This window comes from Gallinula chloropus, assembly GCF_964237585.1.
Source record: "Gallinula chloropus genome assembly, chromosome: 5".
In the NCBI taxonomy this organism is placed as follows: domain Eukaryota; kingdom Metazoa; phylum Chordata; class Aves; order Gruiformes; family Rallidae; genus Gallinula; species Gallinula chloropus.
This window is the reverse complement of record NC_140090.1, coordinates 4870802-4890648: the sequence shown is the minus strand read 5'-3', so window position 1 is coordinate 4890648 and position 19847 is coordinate 4870802. Positions and strand designations below refer to the sequence as shown.

General features: G+C 39.8%; 1 protein-coding gene across 1 annotated transcript in view; it reads left to right on the top strand.

Annotated features, from left to right (window-relative positions):
* KYNU (kynureninase) overlaps positions 1 to 18102 on the top strand; it is a 55157-nt gene extending 37055 nt beyond the window's left edge. The window contains exons 10-13 of the mRNA XM_084264953.1: positions 11140 to 11192; positions 12773 to 12858; positions 16088 to 16318; positions 17815 to 18102. Coding sequence (XP_084121079.1) covers positions 11140 to 11192; positions 12773 to 12858; positions 16088 to 16318; positions 17815 to 17967 — 523 coding nt within the window. The 3' untranslated portion in view covers positions 17968 to 18102. The remainder of the gene's footprint in view (positions 1 to 11139; positions 11193 to 12772; positions 12859 to 16087; positions 16319 to 17814) is intronic.
* Positions 18103 to 19847: the final 1745 nt, after the last annotated feature.

Below are 19847 nucleotides of genomic sequence, written 5' to 3'. Positions count from 1 at the left end.
GTTGTAAGCTGCCTGCTCTCTGTGCCTCCTTTCTCCACATTGAGACCGGTAGTTTTGAAAACCCTTTTCTGCTGTGTCTTGTTTTTGCTCAATAAAAGAAGGCAGCAAGTTAAGTTTCCTTCCTGCTGAATGAGCTTCCAGGGATGTAACACTCGAGCTAGTGTCACACGCCCTAACAAAATGGAAAGAAAAATCTCCTTTGTCCCTGTTTTTTTATAGTAAGTCACAGAGAGAGACACTAGTTATCTCCCTTCTTATGATTACCTCAATTTGTATGGTCCTATATCCATCTCACAGAACCTTTCTCTCTTAGGGAAGAAAAAGTTTATTTTCAAAAAAACATGTCAAGTAAATCTTCTGTTTCCCTTAAGAGTTCTCTTACCTCTGTGCAGAAATGTGCTAGAACTAATGCAATTTTGCATTTGGGATTTCCTTCTAGATGTTGTCTCTGTATTTGATCATTTTTCACTTTTTCTACTTCATATTTTCACTGTTGGTACTTTCTATGAAGCTTTCCTCCTAAGATTCTCATTTAAAGCTGTGGTCTACACCTATCCTTTAAAAATTGGATTTGTTCATGCTTCTGTATTAGTTCATTAGCCAACAGTGGGGAATTGTTTCTAATTCTTTCTTACTGAATGTACTTTGAGATCACGGTATGCTTTGAAATTGCTCTAAGCTTAAAGTACCAGCAATAGTCATTATGCTTTTGTGCCATTAATACAGTTACCTTTTTCCCTCCCCATTTATGTCCCCTGGAGTATATCCCTGTAATTGTCAGTTATGGGTTCAGCTGGGGTCTCCTGCACTGCATGGCTCCCAGAGCTATTTGTGTCCCTGTCCAGGCTTGAGCCACAGCTCTGTGATCATGCACACAGCTCATATTGTGATTCATGCCACAGCCAACACCTGATTCGAACTGTAAGCATTTTTAAAGGTAATTGGGAGGTCATTGTCCAGGTTAAGGTAATAATTCAGGATCTATTTCTTGTGAAGTTGATATTCTGCGTGTGTGCACTGGGGAGATGGGGGAATGGTGGGGGTGTGGTGGTCTTTTTTGCTTGGTTTAGTACTTGTGCTTATTTGTTTCCACCTGTTCATGGGGTTTCTGGTCCTCATACCCTCTCACCTGGCTGAACCTTCATCTCTCCAGCACACAGCCAGTAGAAGATGCTCTTACCAGGACATACATCATCTTCTTTTTAGTCATATCTAGTTTAGTCATACCTCTTAGTCATATCTAGTTTAGTCATACCTCTTAGTCATATCTCGTTTATCTTCACTGCTGCTGTGGGCAAACTAGATAATTTCTTTTGTCCCCACGCCAACTGTTAGGTAAGTCCAGCAAGGCAAGTCTGGTGTCCTCTACTTCTTGCCCATAGAATCACCTGGGTTGGAAAAGACCCTTAAGATCGAGTCCAACCACAGCCTAACCCTGCCTAGTCCACCTCTAGATCATGTCCTTAAGCACTTCATCCGCATGCCTTTTAAGTATCTCCAGGGATGGTGACTCTACCATCTCCCTGGGCAGCCTGTCCTGTCTGACAACCCTTTCTTCACACAACTTTGAGTCAGGAGCTTCTTGGGCATATATTGTTCCTTCTTGCCTACTTGTTTTAAGCTATCCTTCTCATTTTCTGTCTGGAAAATATTTATTTTCAGACCTGTTTGGGGCTGAGGGTAAATATGTGTAATATGAGATAGCGAGCCTGCTTTGGCAGGGGGGTTGGACCCGATGATCTCTTGAGGTCCCTTCCAACCCCTAAGATTCTGTAATAAATTCTTGCTATTGCAGTCACTGCTTTTCATGTGGCTTTGAAGTCACTTGCAGTGCTTGCTGGCAGTTGCTTCTTGCTGCCTTCTACTGTGTGGAATCTATAGGGAATCTACAGCAATGTAGTGCTTGCTCAAGTGTCTGAGGAACAGTTTCCAGTGTGATGCTGTGAGGGAGACCGTATCCCTCTCTCTTCCCCTTCCTTTTCCTAGTTTCTCAGTCAGCAGGGCATGATACTGGGGACTTAGTCACATCACTGCAACTGTTTTGGGAGACACTTACGTTTTTTCTGTCCCATGGCATGCAAAACAGCTCATCAAAGCTCACCAAGTTACTATTTCATTTCACTGCCTACAGTTTATTGAGCAAAATTCTGATAATTTCCTAATCTAACTTTTCAGCATCCTTCTGTTTTCATTGACAGTTTTCTGATTGGAGTTTCTAGCAAGCTATTATAAGCTTCCACTGTGAGAAGGGCTTGGGGGCTCCTGAATCCACTGTTGGACCTCATGTCAAGCTTATTTTAGGGCCCAAAATACTGGTGGCTTATGTGTACTGAAAAATGGGGCAACTATGGCTCTGTAAAGAAAAAGTTCCCTAAGTCACATTGCTCTCATGTTCTCTAGTGCTGGTGGAAATTTCAGCTTTTTGAGAAAGCACCCTCTAAAATAATGCTGAAGATGCCAATTCCTGCCCTCCTTATTGATTTAGTGACCAGCTCCATAAACTCAGTTTGAGTTCTTTTCTCCTCAAGTATTACTTAGTGTTAGTAAATGTTATGTAACAAAACATACTGAGTTTTGTGGCAACTCTGCTGGTGCTTAAAACTTTTAATTCAATAAGTTCCAGCCACTGACATTAGAAAAAAACCCTACAAAACCCAAACCAAAGAAACCAAAACCTCATCTGATCTGGATTGCTTCTTGTTTCAGGCAAAGAGCAGAGGTGATAACTCTTATATTCTAGCTAAATAAGAATTCTAGTATGATCAAGGTCTTGCTTTAACATTGTTTTTGAAATACAGTAATCACAACAAAGTCCCGAGGAAGTGCAGCTTCCCAGATCTTAAAATTTTTATCTTATAGCTCAGTCAGATGCATGTATTATTCAGAAATCTATCTAGATATCATCCCCTCAAAGATTCATTCGAGGGATTGAGGACACAGTATAGTTCAGTAAACGCATCATAATAATCAAAACCATCCAAGTCTCCTTTAAGTCTCACATTTAAGAGTACCTCTAGGAAGGATTGTTGCTTTTCCTGCTTGTATAATTTAATCTATTTGAAACGGCCTAGAGAAAAATTGCTGAATTCTTAAAGAATGTAATATGCTTTTTTTTATCACCATAATATAATTGGGAGCTATTCAATACTTTGTAAAAATCACCGAGAACTTTATTAATATCTCCATGAGTAAATTGGCTCCCTGATTGATTTTTAATTTCAGGTGTTAGGCAGAATATTTGATTTCCCTTTACTAAATGTGCTAACATACTGTTGGCTGTATTCCCCCGTTTCACATGTCTGAGATTTGGCTAGTGGAAGTGATAGATGAGTGCTTTGTGATAATAGTTGTTCGTAAGCTGATTTAACAGTTTTTAATTCAACTTCATTAGCCTTAGAGGGGTTGTTTTTTTGTGAGATCTTTTCCTGGGATTTAATTTAGGCTCCCGATTTTTGTCTGCTGCTTGATCATACCTTTCTTTTGCCTGATCACAGCGAATGGAATTATCATCCCTCATCGCAAGCGCCTTAGAGGTTTGGTAGAGAGCTCCGCGCGACTCCAAGGGGCCCTGATTGGATTCGCAGCATTGCAGCCATTTCTCTTTCTCATGCCCTGATCACACCAACTTGTTTCCTGCTACAAAAGTGAACTCCATCTCCTTTTGTTTTGACCTGGAGGGGTAATACGGAGGGACATGTAGAAATTGGTATATTCCCACTTGTGTTGAGTCTAAAAGACTAACAAGGAAAAAATCAATTCAAGAGGAGCGTGTGCACCCTCTATCTTCCCATACCTATCAGCTGTAAATCACCTTGCACTTGATTGACCAAACAGCCCAGGTTTTTCACCCAAGAGTCTCTCTAATTGGGGCAACAGTTGCATTAAATTCCCCACCTCATAGAACAGCAAAGCTCAGGGAGTGGAGTGCTGCCCAGATACTTTTGGGAAAGGGATGGTTGCTCTTAAGTTCACCCATCACAGTTGCATAGTGAAGTAAGTGTCATTGTTTAGGCTATGAAACTGTTTCTCAGGATTTCAGTCTTTGCTGTTAAAAATTTGCTGCTAGGCAGAAAGGGAATTTAGCTATTTCTTAACCAAGGCAAGCCTCAAAATAGAGGAGAAAAATTGTCTCCCTTTAGATGGTACTGAAAATGCAAGCTACTTAACAGAAGAAAAATGTCATGCTATTAGCCTCTAATACAATCATATTACTTTGGTCTTTTGACAAAGAAAAGCCTAAATGATATTAAATATGAAAAGTTACCACTTTCGCAGTCACAACTTTTCATAAGGAGTTTTGATATTTTTTTTTTCTACTGAGTTCTAAGAGACTGGCCCATTAATAATGTATGGAATTGCTCACCAGTCACATATGCTTAATAATTAGGAAATACTTGTAATGAGTTGAAAAGGGTAAGGAAGGCATCAGAGTATGTGCAAGTCCAGACCTACAGAAGTCTGAGGCTAATAATTACCTGGGCTTCAAAAGCTGTTCTAATTCTAACAACAGATCCTACTTAAAATTAACAACAGGCATTGTATGGAACAGGATAATGAAAGAAGTCCCTTCTTACCATTTGGAATAAAGGATATCGAAGTAGATAGAAGGGAGGGGGGGGGGGGGAATAAAAAAGGTTTAAATATAGCTTCTGGCAGTGTTGGCAAGGTTTTCTGAAGGAGACAGTGAGAGTTTGGTTTCCAAGTATTGCTAGAGTCTAGCTCACTATAGCTAGCTGCTAGGTCCCTTAATCCCCCATACAAATCATAGCCCATACATATAAATACACATGTGTGTGGGTATATATTTATATGTATAAATGAGCTATGTACTCTGAAGTATACCTCATAACTGGCAGATTCACAGTATATGAAGAATTTAATCTCCACAGAAGGGTTAAAAACTTGTGAATTCTGCGTTTTGGTGATGAAACCAGGAGTCACTCTCCAATTACCCTTTGTTTTGATTAAACAAGACCCCTCATCACCACATCAAATATTGTTTGAAATAGTTATCCTTTCCAGTAAGCTCTCAGCAGAGGAGTCCCTGGTCAGAGCAGGACCTTACTGTGGTGCCCAGGATGGAGAGGATGGAGTTGCAGTGGAATAACACTGTCCATCTGCTTGGGCTTCAGGTTTGTTTCAGCAGAGCTGTAAAAACACCATGTGGAATTAAGCAGTAGAAAGTTTTATATTTTCTTGATGTAAGTGCCAGCTGGGTGACACGGATCAAGGAAAAATATATTAAATTCTGAACTCAGCAGAAGCCTGACACTGGAAACAGTTTTTGAGCCTGACAGAATAATTTGAGGAAAGGCTGAGAGAAGCAAAAAAGAAAACAGTGGCATCAGCCACTGCCTCCAAATCCCCTTTCCCTGTCTGTATTTCAAAAAATCTGGTTTAAGATACTCCCAAGGAAATATTTTTCCTCTGTTCTTACATGTTCCTTGTTACTAAATACACAAACACATTAACAACTATATTCTCTCCACTCACAGAGTTAGGGTGGTACTGGGCAGCATTTCTAGAGATAAGGGCTCATGGCACAGAAAGACTGAATGACTCATCCATGATCAGACAAGTCTGTGGTAGCAAAGAGAACTGAAACTGCTCAAACTCTAGTTAGTGAGCCAAAAATTTGCTACATAAAGCAGTGAATAGTTTGGGTGGGTTTTTTTCCTTTCTGTTTCTTTTTGGGGGGGTGTGTGCATGGTGTCGTTCTTGCTATTTATTTGGGATGTTGGCATTGAATCCAAAAAAGAAAAGCATCTTCCTGTGGTTGCAATAAAATTATTGCAATAGAAATGAAATGAAAATATATATGTAAACAAAATTGCAATTAGAAAACTGGAATCCAATTAAAGCAGAGTAAAAGGCAAATACTGTGCCCCTGCTGTTGAGCCTGAGGATCTTCTCCGTGCTGAGAGTTTGTGGAGAACTTTCTGTAAGTCTGAGTGAGAGTAAGGTGTCTTGGAGGAGATGATACAACAGTTTGTATGAGTTTGCCTTCTGGGATTGACTTTTTTGTCTGTGTGTGGCTGCATCAGGAGATGCTCTTGTTCAGGACTCAAGTCCTGGCAGCTTTTTCTGTCTGCATTGTGCTGTATGGAGCCCAGGACACTGGAGGCATGTACTTCAGGGATTGGAACTGAACTTTCAGTTGAGCTGGATATTCATAGATGAATATGAGATGCATTAAGGAATACATTTTGTTTGAGAGAACTGTCTGTATGTTTTTAACAAATTTTTTTCAACCTGCCATTTGAAGCATGAAAGCTGGGCAGAGCTGTACTCTGGATGTGACACCAGTGACATGGTACCACCATGTTCCTAGGCAGCAGAATGATGGTCAAATGCGTTCAAATCTGTGTGACATAGGTCAGACACAGTTTGTTCCTAGCTCCAGGCTGGCTTCAGCCTCCAGACTTTCTGCACCCATTTGTAGCTAATTCCTAAGACCTCATGGGCAGTTTATTTTCTTCATTTCCTGCTAATGGAGTGATATTGGAGACAGAGTTAACCTCCATTCTCTAAGCCCATGTCACACTGCACCGTGCCTCTTGGTTGTCTGTTATAGGTCTTCAGGGTGTTGTGAGGAATAAGCACAGGGAATGGATGTGCTCTTCAACCAGCCAATTGTGTCATGGACATGTAGGGACCACGAGAAACTGAACATAATGGTTATTATTGGCCACTTCATTCCTTTTCCTGCGTGAGGTTGCTTTTGCAGCCGTGGCATAATATCCTCCTCGGTTCTGTGTAATAAACTCTGGAAGCAAGGAGACATCTCATTAACTCCTCAGTGCTGATTCTCACTCATAGCTAGAAGAATAGCAGGAAAACTCAAAAGAAATCTTAGCCAATGCCTAGAAGTTATTTTGCAAAACTAAAGCAGCGTGTGAATGAAGAGCTGAGCTGCCCACCCAGCAGCCACATCGGCTGCTTCATGGACACAGCCTGCCCCAAAACTGCCTGGTTATGATTAAGCTTAATCCACAGTTTCATAAACATAGCACGCTTTGCTGGTATTTGCTCCTAATATAGATGCAATCTAAGTAATGCTTATGAATTTTCTAGATAAGAGAGAGAAGGCAAACTGTTCTGTGCCCAGAGAAGCTGGCAAGTGTAATGTAAAGTATTACTAATTTCACACTGCATTCCCGTTGTAGCTTTTCAACGTGCTTTCTCATGGACGTAAAATGACTTCTCACACAGTAGAATGACAGGATACTTCCAGCACATTACACCCTGTATTGTAAAAGTTGGGCTGCATTAATGGTCTTTCCCTGTTTTCTTATGACCACTCAAGCGTTTCTTTCTCTTATTTTATTTTTTACTTTCCCCCCCCAAGAAGGGAAACAAGACCCACGTAGCTTCAGCCTGTAAATTATAAATGAGTAGCATGATCAGCTGTAACTTGGAAGCAAAGGTCAAAGGAAATCTTTTTTTTTAGTATTTTTTTCCCTGTGTTCTTTATCTGGATCTTCTTTGATGTTGCACTGTGCATACATCATGATCATTATATCCTGCACTCTTGCATCATTAATGTGACTACAAACGAGATGACTCAAGTTATGAACAATCAGTGCTCCAGTCTTAACGCAGACAGATATGAAGGAGGAAAATGAGCTAGATAAAAATACTTATTGAAGGGATTGTTCCCTGGTGTAAATGTGCTTAAAGAAAGTATGACTAAATGAGAAGATACTGTTCCTTTCTGGAATAATTTTCCGACCCAGCAAATCTTTGTTCATTGATTTGTAAAAATAAGAGAACATTTTGGGGTAAAAATAAGGAATTTGAAAACCTTTCGGCAATATTTCATTATATGCCTACTTGTTTCATGGAATCCAGCTAGTAGCAGTTTGCTTTAAATGTTATGTGGCACATTTAGAAACTACTACTTTGGTGCATGGACTGGAAAGCTGCAGAATTCCCTGGGAAAGTCTCAATGCTGTGAAACCATGAGGACATACCCTTTATTTGAGAAATGAAATAGAAGAATGAATGATCTATTATCAAAGTTATTCTCTGATAGCATTGATTTCATAAGAACATGCACAAATCTCATAAAAACCCACAGCTGATTTGGCATTAGCTTATTCTCCTCTTTGGTATGGTGGCATTGAGTTTCATGTTAGCTTTTGCTGCTGGATGAAGAGATGTTAGCCACAGAGGTGCTCCAGGAACACCACTGCTGAACAGCTTTGGGGGGTTGTGGGTACTTGGGATTGGCAGGAGGATGCCACCTGGGCACACTGCAAGTCTGTTATCACTGGGATAACTGTTTTGACAGAATCACTAGGTTGGAAAAGACCTTTGAGGTCAGTCAAGTCCAACTGTAATTTTTATTAGTGCTGTGTTAAAACAAGGCTAATGTTCAGTTTGGAAATACTTACATGTGAAGAGCAGGGACAAGTCAAACATCGTTCTCCAGGTTTATAGTGGAACATTTCCAAAATCAGACCCTTTTCTCCCCAGCTGCTGATTTTTTACACACTTCACAAAATGGGTCTTATCTGTGGTGAAAAGGATATAACTCTGGAGTCCTGTTACTAACAAGTTTAAGGTGTTTCTAAACACAAGCACATCGTATAAGGCTTTTCAGAGCCTTCTATGTTATGTGTTTTGCAAAGATTATGGTTTGGAATTCAAAACAAGTTTAGATCTTGGTGGTTTTGAAGCAGGAACAATCAAAATGGTGTCTGCATTTCAAAATACTCATTTTGCATGCAGAGTAACAACTCTTTAATAAGAAATTTTACTGCAGTATCTTAATGTGGGGGTTTATTGCCTATTATTTTTAGCGAGCATTTATAAAGCCTTATGTTTGGGGTTTAACACCTTAGCTATTTCCCATCATAACAGGTTGAAATTTGGCATAGCAGTGGCAACCCTCATTTCAAAATTTTCACAGAAAATTGTAAACAGTAAATTGCTAATTTGTAAAGATTTTGTTAACTTCCACGCTTTGAAGCCTGTCAACTTAAATGTCAAATACTCTGACATCCATATGGACCATTAGATCAATGAGAGTGTAGGACCAGAGCTGCCTCAAAGTGCACATCCTGCAGTGACACCTCTGAAGTTCTAGAACAGCCAAGAAGATAAAGAAAAAAAAAAAAAACAAATTGTCAAAGTTATGGTAAGAAAGGGCGAGACAGCTAAAACTGTCTTTAAGAAAATCCTTCATTCTGTCATGTTGGAAAAGTTCTGAAATTTCACTTTCCAAGTTGCAAACATGGTGCTGCAGCAGAGGTCTGGTTTGAAGCCAGCTTCAGAGTTAGCAAGTTTTGAGCTCTCGAAATGCATCCAGAGAGTGCTTTTCATCAGGCTCTATCCGACTAATGTTCTCATTGAGGTTTATTTTGCCTTTGACTTTAGGATATGGTCCAAACAGAACGTAGTATTGTTTCCTCCTTGCTACAGGGTAATAGTCCAAATGTTCTATTTTCCCATGGATTTTTTTCTTCCCCCTGTTAAAAACTTTTGGAATTGGTGTGCCCATTGGCATTAGTAGTATGTTGGAGTAGAGCATAATATTCAGGCTTTATGCTAAAATGTTCTATGTATATTACACAGTCCGTATTAAATAGCTGGAATATCTTTTACGATTCCAAGCGTCAGTAACTGAGTCGCTTGGGCAGAAGCCGCATTATGCTTTATTTGGGGTATATTCATTATGGCAGCGTAATATCTCATTTGAAATGAATGTATATTGCACTATTGATTTTCATGGGTCTTATAATAATAAAAACTTCATGCTGCAGTAAAGAAAAAAACATACTCTTTTTTTTTTCTGTATACACTATGTTTGGATGTAGCTCAGAGCCTTTCATAGAGCTAAACATAAAACCCATGTTGTTATACAGAAATACGAAGTGCTTTATTTTACACTATGCAGTATTCATATAACAAGTCTTTAACTCAAATGTCGTCTTAACTCTGCAGAGCTAAGCTCTTCCAAGCATTGTGCAAAGAAGTGCTCCTGCTTTAGAGAGGGTCAATGCCTTTGTTTTTTCCTCCTTTACCTCCAGGAAGGCTGATCTACCACAGGTTCCACTTAAAGATTTTTCTTTTCACTATTAAGTACTTTCAGTACTTGCCAGGCTTCACTACTACCACCTCTGCTGCCTGGCATAGACAAAACTGAGCAAAGCCTTGGAAGAAACGATGTCCAATATGTCCAGTCCTGGAGACCTTAGAAGATCAGGAAGGAATATGTGGTGATGACTTCCTAATACTGTAATAGCATTGATACCTGGGAAATTTCGGACAGCACTGACTTTTTAAGTCACTGATATTACCACATTATGAAGTGGAGAACCCAGGGGAGGTGGGGAGATGCTCCTTGATTTTGCAATATTGGCTTTATTTGCAGTGTCTTGGGAATTAGATGATCCACTGTATCCAGCTCCTTTGCAAAACTCTTATTGATTGTCCTTGAGCTCATTTTTGAGCAAATAGGAGTTAGAAATGTAGCATGATCTTAAGGTATGAGCTTGGATAAATGATTTTCTGAGTAATTGACATTGGCTTTTTTTCTGGAAGCAATCTTAAAAATTATTTTTGAATTAAACTTGTTTGGCTCTTAATTTGAAGTTCTCCTGAACTGAATATTAAAATAATCTCAGAGTTCACACTGATGTCTCAAAGTAAGGAAAAGGCAATGCCTGCACAATCCTCCTCCTGAGGTCCTGTTGTCTGTTAGTCCATCTCTAACTCCTTTTCTTGGTGTAACTAGAGACAGATTTTATAACACCTTTTAGTGTACAATATTTATTAAACTAAGTTTAATAAGGGAAGGTTGGATTTAATGCCCTGGAACAAAACAGTGGCAATATTTCTGTTCTATTTTTCATTTTGTGAAATGAATTCAGACAAAATGGACATTTTTAGAAATCGTTAGTTAATTGAACTATGTGGTACACTTTATCATTAGAGAGAAATTCCTAAATAGTAATATTAAGTTTTTACTGCTAGCTATTCATAGGATTTATTGCATTTTTAAGCCATTGTTAGAAATACAGTGTGTTATTAGAAATGTATGTATGTATTAATCTTACTTCTTAATTCTCAAATCTAAATTAAAAGATATGTTACCAAGATTGGAATTAATTTACTTCTGTTACAAAATCCTAGGCTAATCGGCTGGTGGGGACATGACTTCAAAACACGATTCCTCATGGAAAATAGTATGTACTTTTCCTCTTTAAATTGTACTTTATTTGATACATTTATATATACCCAGCTTCACTTTCATAGTGGTTTGAGGAGAAAGTTTAGAATTTTGTATTTCCTTGCTTATGTTAAAGGCATTAAGCTAAACTCACCCTATTATGTAATGCAATGGAATTAAAATAAATGTGGGAATAAATATGGTCTCTAGGTATATGGGTCTGCCTTGCTGCTTCTAGACATTTTGCTGAAATATCTTTAAAATGCAGATATGGAATGTGGATGAAACTTTCACACTGTCTCAGAGAATTAAACACGTAAGACTCTGAGGATCGAGGACCTGCTGTCATTCCCATGGGACATATCTTACCTTTAGGATTAGTTCCACTGGAATTAATGAGAAATTGTAGAAATAAAGGCAAGGTAAGGCAACCTGACATAAGTCATGAATTGCCACTAGTGTTTCAGCATCTCGAAATCCCTTGCACTAGTGAAGGATGGGTTATAAGTTAAAACCAAACCTGCTCTGAAATAGCTAAGTATTCACAGAATCACAGAATCGTAGGGATTGGAAGGGATCTCAAGAGATCATTGGGTCCAACCCCCAATTCATTGCACCACCATGAAACGAGGACTCCTTTCCAGCGAGGCTGTTCAGCTCCGCTTTCAAGTACAGCAGAGAGTATCCTGAGGGATCAGCAGGGAAAAGGAGCTTTTTGGTGTGATTGGTTGCTTTGTTTTTACTATATCTTTAATTTTCCTGTTGCAGCACCTATTGATGTGACTTTGGCTGGAGAACACTGCTCTAATAGCCTTGTCTTCTCCTCTTCCTCTTTGTTTTCTGACCAAATGTAAAAGAGTAGCACTATGGAAAGCCATCAGGAGACACAAATTGCCTTGAGCTACCGTTGGAAGAAGAAAAACGTTGTTTATTCATTTCCATGGGCAGTTTTTAGGGAAGCTGGGGCCGTGATCATGATGAAATTAGCCAGTCTGCTGTGCACGAAAGGCATTTCTTCCGCAGCATCCTCTTGTTCTGGTGTTGGAGCATGAAATATAAACGTTGACACAGAACTTACAGCGAGGCTTTATAGATTTATTAAATAGATTTTGAGAAATTTCACAGCCCTGAAGTCTATGCAACTTCTCTACGTGGCCCGAAGCTACACTTAGCTGCATATGCAGTCTCCCACGTGTCTCGTCAGCTTAATAAAGTTAAGGAACGTGATTCCCTGCTCGTGGCAGCACTGCGGCTCCGCATGAGCGTGCCTCTGCTGACTTGGAATTTCTCTGGTTTGTGCCAGTGTTAAAAGAGATTCAAGTGTAAAGGTGGTTTTAACACACACCATTTAAACAAATTAATTGCGGTTCTCTAGTCGCCATGAAGCTGCTAATGAAGTCTTCTGCTGGATAAAATTGGGCTTCTCTCGAAGTTAAAAGTATTAGCTGTGAATAGATTACTATTTCCCTTTAATGACTGATTCCTACAGGCCACATTAGTGAAATATTTTATTGCATAAGGACGGACTTCAAGATAAGGTTCAATCCATTAAAAGGCAGAAATCAAAAACACTAATATAAGTTATTCATTTTCCAGAATTACAACTAAGTGAAGGAATTAATGGATTTCGGTTATCGAATCCTCCAATTTTACTGGTCTGTGCTCTGCAAGCTAGTTTAGAGGTAAGTAATTGCTTTACTTTGAGCCTGAATTTAGGAGTATAAAAATGTTAAATGAATGTTACGCTTATTATTGCTGTCTCCCTTAAAAAAAAATGGAAGCCAACTGAAATAACTCCACAACCCTGAAAGACCAAGGCCTTTAAATATACTCATCCCTTCATTGCTCTTACAAACTTTGTTGTCACACCCAGTGTACTTGAGGTTTGCACCTCCAAGCTGGTTTTTAGGGGCTCAGTACAAACAGCAGCTTTTCCCACAGAGATACTCGAATTTGGCCCAGGTACAACTCAACAAAAGATGCTGTTTAAGGTCTTTCTGGGAAAGAATCACATAAATCTAAAAATTTGCATCCGGAGTTGCATCTACATATATTTCAGACTTCTTCATGAAAGAAAATAGATGTGGCCATTGGGTGTCCTGGCATCTAAATCGAACCAGCAGCTCAAGGAGCTCCTTTTATTGCAAACAGAAAAGACAGAAGCTGTTGGGGAATAGTCCCTAGAAGGGGAATTCATGTGTGTGGTACAGCATCAGAATGGGTTGTTACCTCTCTCTGTTAGTTTTTTGGTGGCCAAAGCAAAGCCACATTTCTGACCCATCTCCATGTGAATCACTGAGACCGTGGCTGTGGAAAGGGCCATCCTGCCATGCAGAGCTAATCCCTGCTGGCCTAGGGAGGCCCTCTGGTCCATCTTGGAGAGCACAGTCCAGCCCTGTCTGAAGGCACGCAGCTGTCCTCAAAGCACCTCGCATCGTGCTGTGTTTCGTATCAATTTAAAGCAGCCTTTCTCTTATGGATGGTTCACCCCTGAAATACAGGATTCCAGATCTTTGCAGCTAAAAAGGATGGGCTTACAGAGGTTTCCCTACTATGTGCTACATATGCTAAAAATCTGCCTAAGCTGCTTTTCAAGCCAGCCTTGGTTAACAAGGTTTTGCCATCGGCATAAATGAGAGAATATTATTTCTGCTAGTGTTCCATCAGTGCTAGTGTAACAGCAATGCTGGTGCTGGAACAAAGAGCAGTGTCCATACACTGTATGTCCCTTGTCTTTATTTACTGAAAAAAAACCCAGTGTCTTAAGCAAACAAACTCAGAAAATCACCAGTTGTGTTCTCTCTAGCTTACATGTAATGCTGAAGGACTGCAAAGGGCACAGCGATGCTTCTCGTTCTGCCTGACAATTTATTTTGTTAGCCCTTAAACATCCAATATATTTTTTTAAACTTTATATGACCTTCGAGATAAGCTGAAAGCTATTCTGCTATGACCCAGATTGTCAGTGCTCCAGTTTGTGTGGGTTGATGTCATTTAGCCCACTGCAGGGAGCCTCGAACAATGAGGGCTGAGCAGTTTCCATCGCTTCCCCTTTCTGTGCCTGCATTACCTTTTGGCACAGCCAGGATTTCCCAGTGCTAATTGCTCTAATACAGTGGAAAACAAAATAGTTCTCATGTCTGGCAAGAGATGGCTAGTGAAATTGCATGCCACCTTCACTGGGACACATTAAGCAGAAGGCAGTGTTTCCAATGGAAACAATGAAAACTGCAAGTGTTAATGCATGTTATTCCTCAATAATGCTTAAAGTGACTGTTACACTGGTAGCTGCTCCCTTTTAAGGAAAAAAGGGGAGCGATATATGACCACGTTTAAAACATCTCTTCCAAAAAATTTCACCCAGGAGACCAAATATTTCTTGTACAAAGCCTGAGCAGACAGATTTTTGCATGCAGCCTAAGGAGATCCATCCCTCGTGCATGCCCAGAGGGACAGGAGGCAGCTCTCTGTTTTACCCTCAATAACGTGCTGAGTAGTCGTGGTTACGCTCTGCTTGACTGTGTGGTGAGGGAAGCACCTACAGATTCTGGTGACCTGTACAAGTCCTGGCTGCTGGTGGCTCTGGTCCCTGTCACATTCATTTCTGTGACAGCACTGTCTCTGTGCAAAGACCATTTTACAGCAGCCATGTTCGTTCTCACAGAGAAATCACAGAGGGACTTTTGGTTTTGTGCAGTGTCTTTTGACTGCAACAGCATCACAGAGTAATACTTGGGATCTTCTACAAGAGAGTCATTCCCAGGTGCTGTTGGGAACCAGGCTTTGTTGTTTTTTAAGGAGAAATTCTTGGTTACTTCTTTATACACTCTTCCAGGTTAAAAGTAATCTTAATTGTGCTACTCTTTCAGTGTGGAGCATTGAGTTCTTGAGGGTGAAGGTCATGGATTTTACCTGCCTTGCCTCTGGTTTTGTAGCTGTGGTCAGTGGAGGCATAATTGTCCATGAGCAACTGTATGGTGTTTCTGTGCCAGAATCTGATTTGAAGGGACTACAGGATTCTTTCATATATATATCACATCATCTTTCCCTGAAGCTACTTGCACAGGGAGAAGGAAGGTTTTGGGCAAGGCAGGGATGAATTGTTTCTGGAGTCATATTTTGTATTGTTCCCTATAACTGAGCCTTTCCAGAGCACAAGCAGAAAGTGTCGTGTACCTTCTCCCAAGCTCTTCTGCCACATTGTTTGTTGCCCTTTGTGTGGCAAAGCAGTACAGCCGATTTTAAGCTATCACTTTTGCATGCCTTACAACAGCTTGAGTTTCTGCAGCTCACCAGCCCTTGTAGCTGTGCAGGAGCATGGAGATGTTAAACCGGAATCCAGTAAATATTAATTTTTTTCCCTTCTTATGGGCTAGTGGAGACAGAGCCTGCAACTCTGCCTGTACAGGACTTAAAATGGTAAAGTCCATACATTAGTAAGTGTTTTGTGTTTTCAAAGAGTCTGTAGATCTGTCATGATGTTTCATTCTTGACCCTTGGCATGTGTTACTCAAGGTACGTACCAGGAAAAGCTTGTATTTGATTTTGAGTTTCATGCAAACTTACCAAATGTATAGAGAATTAATAGATCCTCTTCAGATATGTGAAAGAATAGTCTCTTAGCAAACTGTTTTTGTGTGCAAATTCATTTATGCAGATATGACGTGAGTAAAAATTCAACAGTAGACAGAAATGTCTTTTGTTATTTAAAGACATTATATATAATGATCTCATCTATCCAATATTATTACTTGATTCCATTGATAATATTTATAGAGAAATCTGCCTAGCAAAGTAAGAATGACAGAGCTTGGTCCCTGTATAACCAAAATTATTAAAATGTTCTGAAATAGCCTTAGTCATCTTCACTCCCTTTTTATTTAATCACTCCAATGCTTTAAATTCTTACAGGTTTTTGCTCAAACTACAATGAAAGCATTGAGAAAAAAATCTGTTCTACTCACTGGTTACTTGGAATACCTGATAAAGCATTACTACAGTGAGGATAAAACAAATCTGGAGAAGCCCTTTGTGAAAATAATAACACCATCTCAGATTGAGGAAAGAGGATGCCAACTCACACTATCCTTTTCCCTTCCCATCAAATCCGTGTTTAAAGAGCTGGAGAAGAGAGGAGTAGCTGTGAGTAAAGCAAACCTTCTTATTCACGGTTTTGTAAACCTATACCACACCAAAGTAATAATTTTTGCAGTCTTGTATAAGGCCAAAAAAGAGTGGGAATGATGAAATTTGCTTACTTAGCATCTTCAATCTAGTAAGTAATTTTATAAGTTATTTGTTAGTCTGTAGATTATCCTTTATGGTTTTATTTCCAATATATCTGTGAGTAGCACCCAGGAGTCAGAGCTGTGTTTAAAGAGCTACTGAGGTCAAAGCTGCTTCATGGGTGCACTATGGTGGGAGACATTATGGATTTGAAGCTGATGATCTGAATAGGAAAGGCAGGCAGAAAAAAAAAACCCTAAACACAGCAAATTACTGTGAAACCACAAATGCAAGTGTGTTGGAGCCATTCAGTGCAATATAATGCCTGCACAAGCATTTCCTGTTCAGTGTGGTTGTCCAGGTTGCCTGGCCTGGGTCCAGGCGTGAGGCCAGAGACCACAAAGAGGAGGTTTCTGCCACCCTGGGGTGCTGGCAGTCAGCAGTGCTCAGGCAGTGCTCACCATGACAGCTCATACACCCATCACCTGGCAGTGACAAGGAGCTGTGAATCTTCACCAGACCCGTTTCTGATCTGTAAATGGCTAAACCCTTGCTTGTTGCGAGGTATTGGGGTAGGAAAATGAAAAAGATGGAATTTCTTTAGAGAGGTGTTACAGGACTCAGAGATAAGAGGCCACTGAACGGCAGTGCCATGTGATGGCACCGCTACCAGTGAGCACTGTTCAAAAAGAATAAAAGCTAAATTTAAGTCTCTCTGTCTCGTGATTTAGAAGTACTGGGAGGTGAGGCTGATAGCGTAATGCCATATAAATGATATATGAGTTTTATTTCTGCTGGTGACTTGTGTCCCCAAGGGGCGACTCTTCTAGGCTAAATATGCTGCTGTTTTGGTGCTGCCAGGGAATTCCAGGAACTGCTGCTTTTAAGAGGGCACGAGGCCTGTTGGCTTGTCTCTAGTGATGCTGTAATGTGCTTCAAATATGAGAGATTATTCTATTCAGCTGAATGTTCAAATTCACAAGAGGCAGGAAGAAAAATACTGCCAGCCCTCCAACATTACTTGTACCTGTAGTGCAAGGCACTCTGTCATACTGGCATGTTTCTGTCCTCTGGTAGCTTTGTTGTCACCTATGTACCTCTTTGGCTGTGCATTGCTATTGGCACTAAGGTGAATTGTGGAGATACATAGCTGGTTTGGAGCCCCTCAGTGGCACTGCTAGAGTCCTGCCCATCCTGAGCCCCTTGCATACATTTTTTTAGACAACCCACTATTCTTCTTGCTCTGTTCTTCACAATAACGCACAGTAGTTTCTTGAGGGTCTCAAAGTTTTTACATGTGTCTCCTTGTTGATCTAATCATTCTTCTTTATAGAGCAAGAGGCCATGTAATGTAATCTGAGGTAAATCTGAAGTGACCTGAATTTACCAAGCATTCCTTTTCTGTTTTGCAGTGTGACATGCGAGAACCAAATGCTCTTCGCATTGCCCCAGTTCCTCTCTACAATTCTTTCCATGATGTGCACAGATTTATTGAAATACTGGGATCTGCAATTACATCTTCAAAACAAACAGCAAACAATACCGTGCTATCTGGTTCTTATTGATGGCTCAGCTGTATCTTTTAATCTATTTCTGACTAAGATGCATTTATCCCGCTGAGCGATTCTTTGCTTCGAGTAGACTGAGCTATATCCCATGCAATTTGCAAAAAAACGACTGTGCTTGAATAGTTATTTACAACGGACGTAGTTTTATTAAAGCTCATATTTCCACTCTGCTTTGACTTTGACTTCATGAATTAATATGCTTTGTATATTTTAATGGGGCTTTTCTTAAACATTTTATGTAGTTTTATTACATTAGCTTTGAGAAGCATGGAAGAACTGCTATCAACTAGAACAGGAATGAAAAAAAAAAATCCCTTCTTTATTATAAAAAATGAAGCATAATAAAAAGTAGAAAGTAGACAAATCACCAACAGTTAAAAGATACAGTCCAATTTACTTTTAAAATTTATTAATTCTATTTAAAATACATGGTGTACTTGAAAAGTAAAAGTTGAACAATTAGCTGTTTAAAACCTGTTAACTGCTGCATACTGAATTTTCCAAAGGGTCCAAAATTTTGAAGTTCTAGTTTCGTTAACTGTTTAATTAACTGGATTTACATTGCAGATACCTTCTCTGGTGTGATACAGTGGGCTAAACCAAAAAGGTTACTGTTTATCTTTCAAGGTAGTCATCTTGGAGGTGATATGCTTGAGAAAGCCGGGAACAGTTTTAAATTCGTGTGAGCCAGTGTCAAGGGCTGTGTGAGCATTTACGGCAGTTTTAACGCGGCTTAGTTTGGATCAGGCAAAATGAACTCTGAACTGTTAAAGCAGCAGGAAAAATATTTCATTGTTAAATTAGTGTGGCCCAGATTTTTAGAGATTTGCCCCAGATAGCTAAAAGCAATGAAGAAAAACTGCTTACATTTAAACAGTACTTCACCTGGAGTTGTTTTAAGACATAAATAACACCTTGGCCTAAATGGCAACTAAGAGCCTAAGTCTTTAGCTGTTCAGCACATAATCTTTTTCAATGATCAACTAAAACTTTCTCTGTGATGATACTCAATGTGTCTGATTTTTGGTATGAAATACATAGAAAATGACTCCTGGTAGCACTTCTTTTTATTCTACTCCAAGGGTGAGAAAAGATTTGAAGGAAGAAGTGAGGCCTCCTCCATTTTGGCTCAAAGGCTTTTTTGCTGGTCTGAATTTTCACACTCTTTGAGCATTTCCTGCTGCTCAGGGAAACCCAAAGGCCTTCACAGTGTCTACCTGTGCTCTAAAATTCCCTGAAGATGGGTAGTTTTTGAAGTCCTTGCTGCAGTAAAAGCTATTCCACTGGTTGCAATGTGTAGGGGAAAGCTGAAAGAACTGCAAGTAAAGCATTTGTTATTATTTTTAGCACCTGTGAAGGGTAAGAGCAGTTTCTTTAACTAGAATATTGTTAGAAAGAATAGCACCAGAATCTTAATCAGTTGGAAAGCTCTGTCTCACTCAAGAGGTTTTGATTACACTGACGTCATTGCTTTTTAATTCAGCAGGGGCTGGATAATTGTACAGCAGACCAGGTATCTCTATTGCAGTGACTGTGGCTTTGTTTTTCTACTTGCATCTGCAGGACAGCTACTTTCATCTGTCAAGTGACATGGTCTTAGAGAAGGACCATTTTCCATGAAGTGACTGTTGATAGAAAAAGCCCAGAATATAAAGCTGTGATGGTCTACGGTGTCAAAAAGGGTTTGAATTCACTGCCAGTACCTTTGAGGCACTTGTGCTACTATACAGCTCTAAGAGTCACTGATGGTTTCCCTATAAAGTTAGGCAAGCTTAATATAAATCAAGATATGACAGAAGGTCATAGTAGAATACACCTTATTTTGATATCAGCTGAACCTTGGTTGTGAGACAAACCCAGGAAGAGTAAGAACCTCA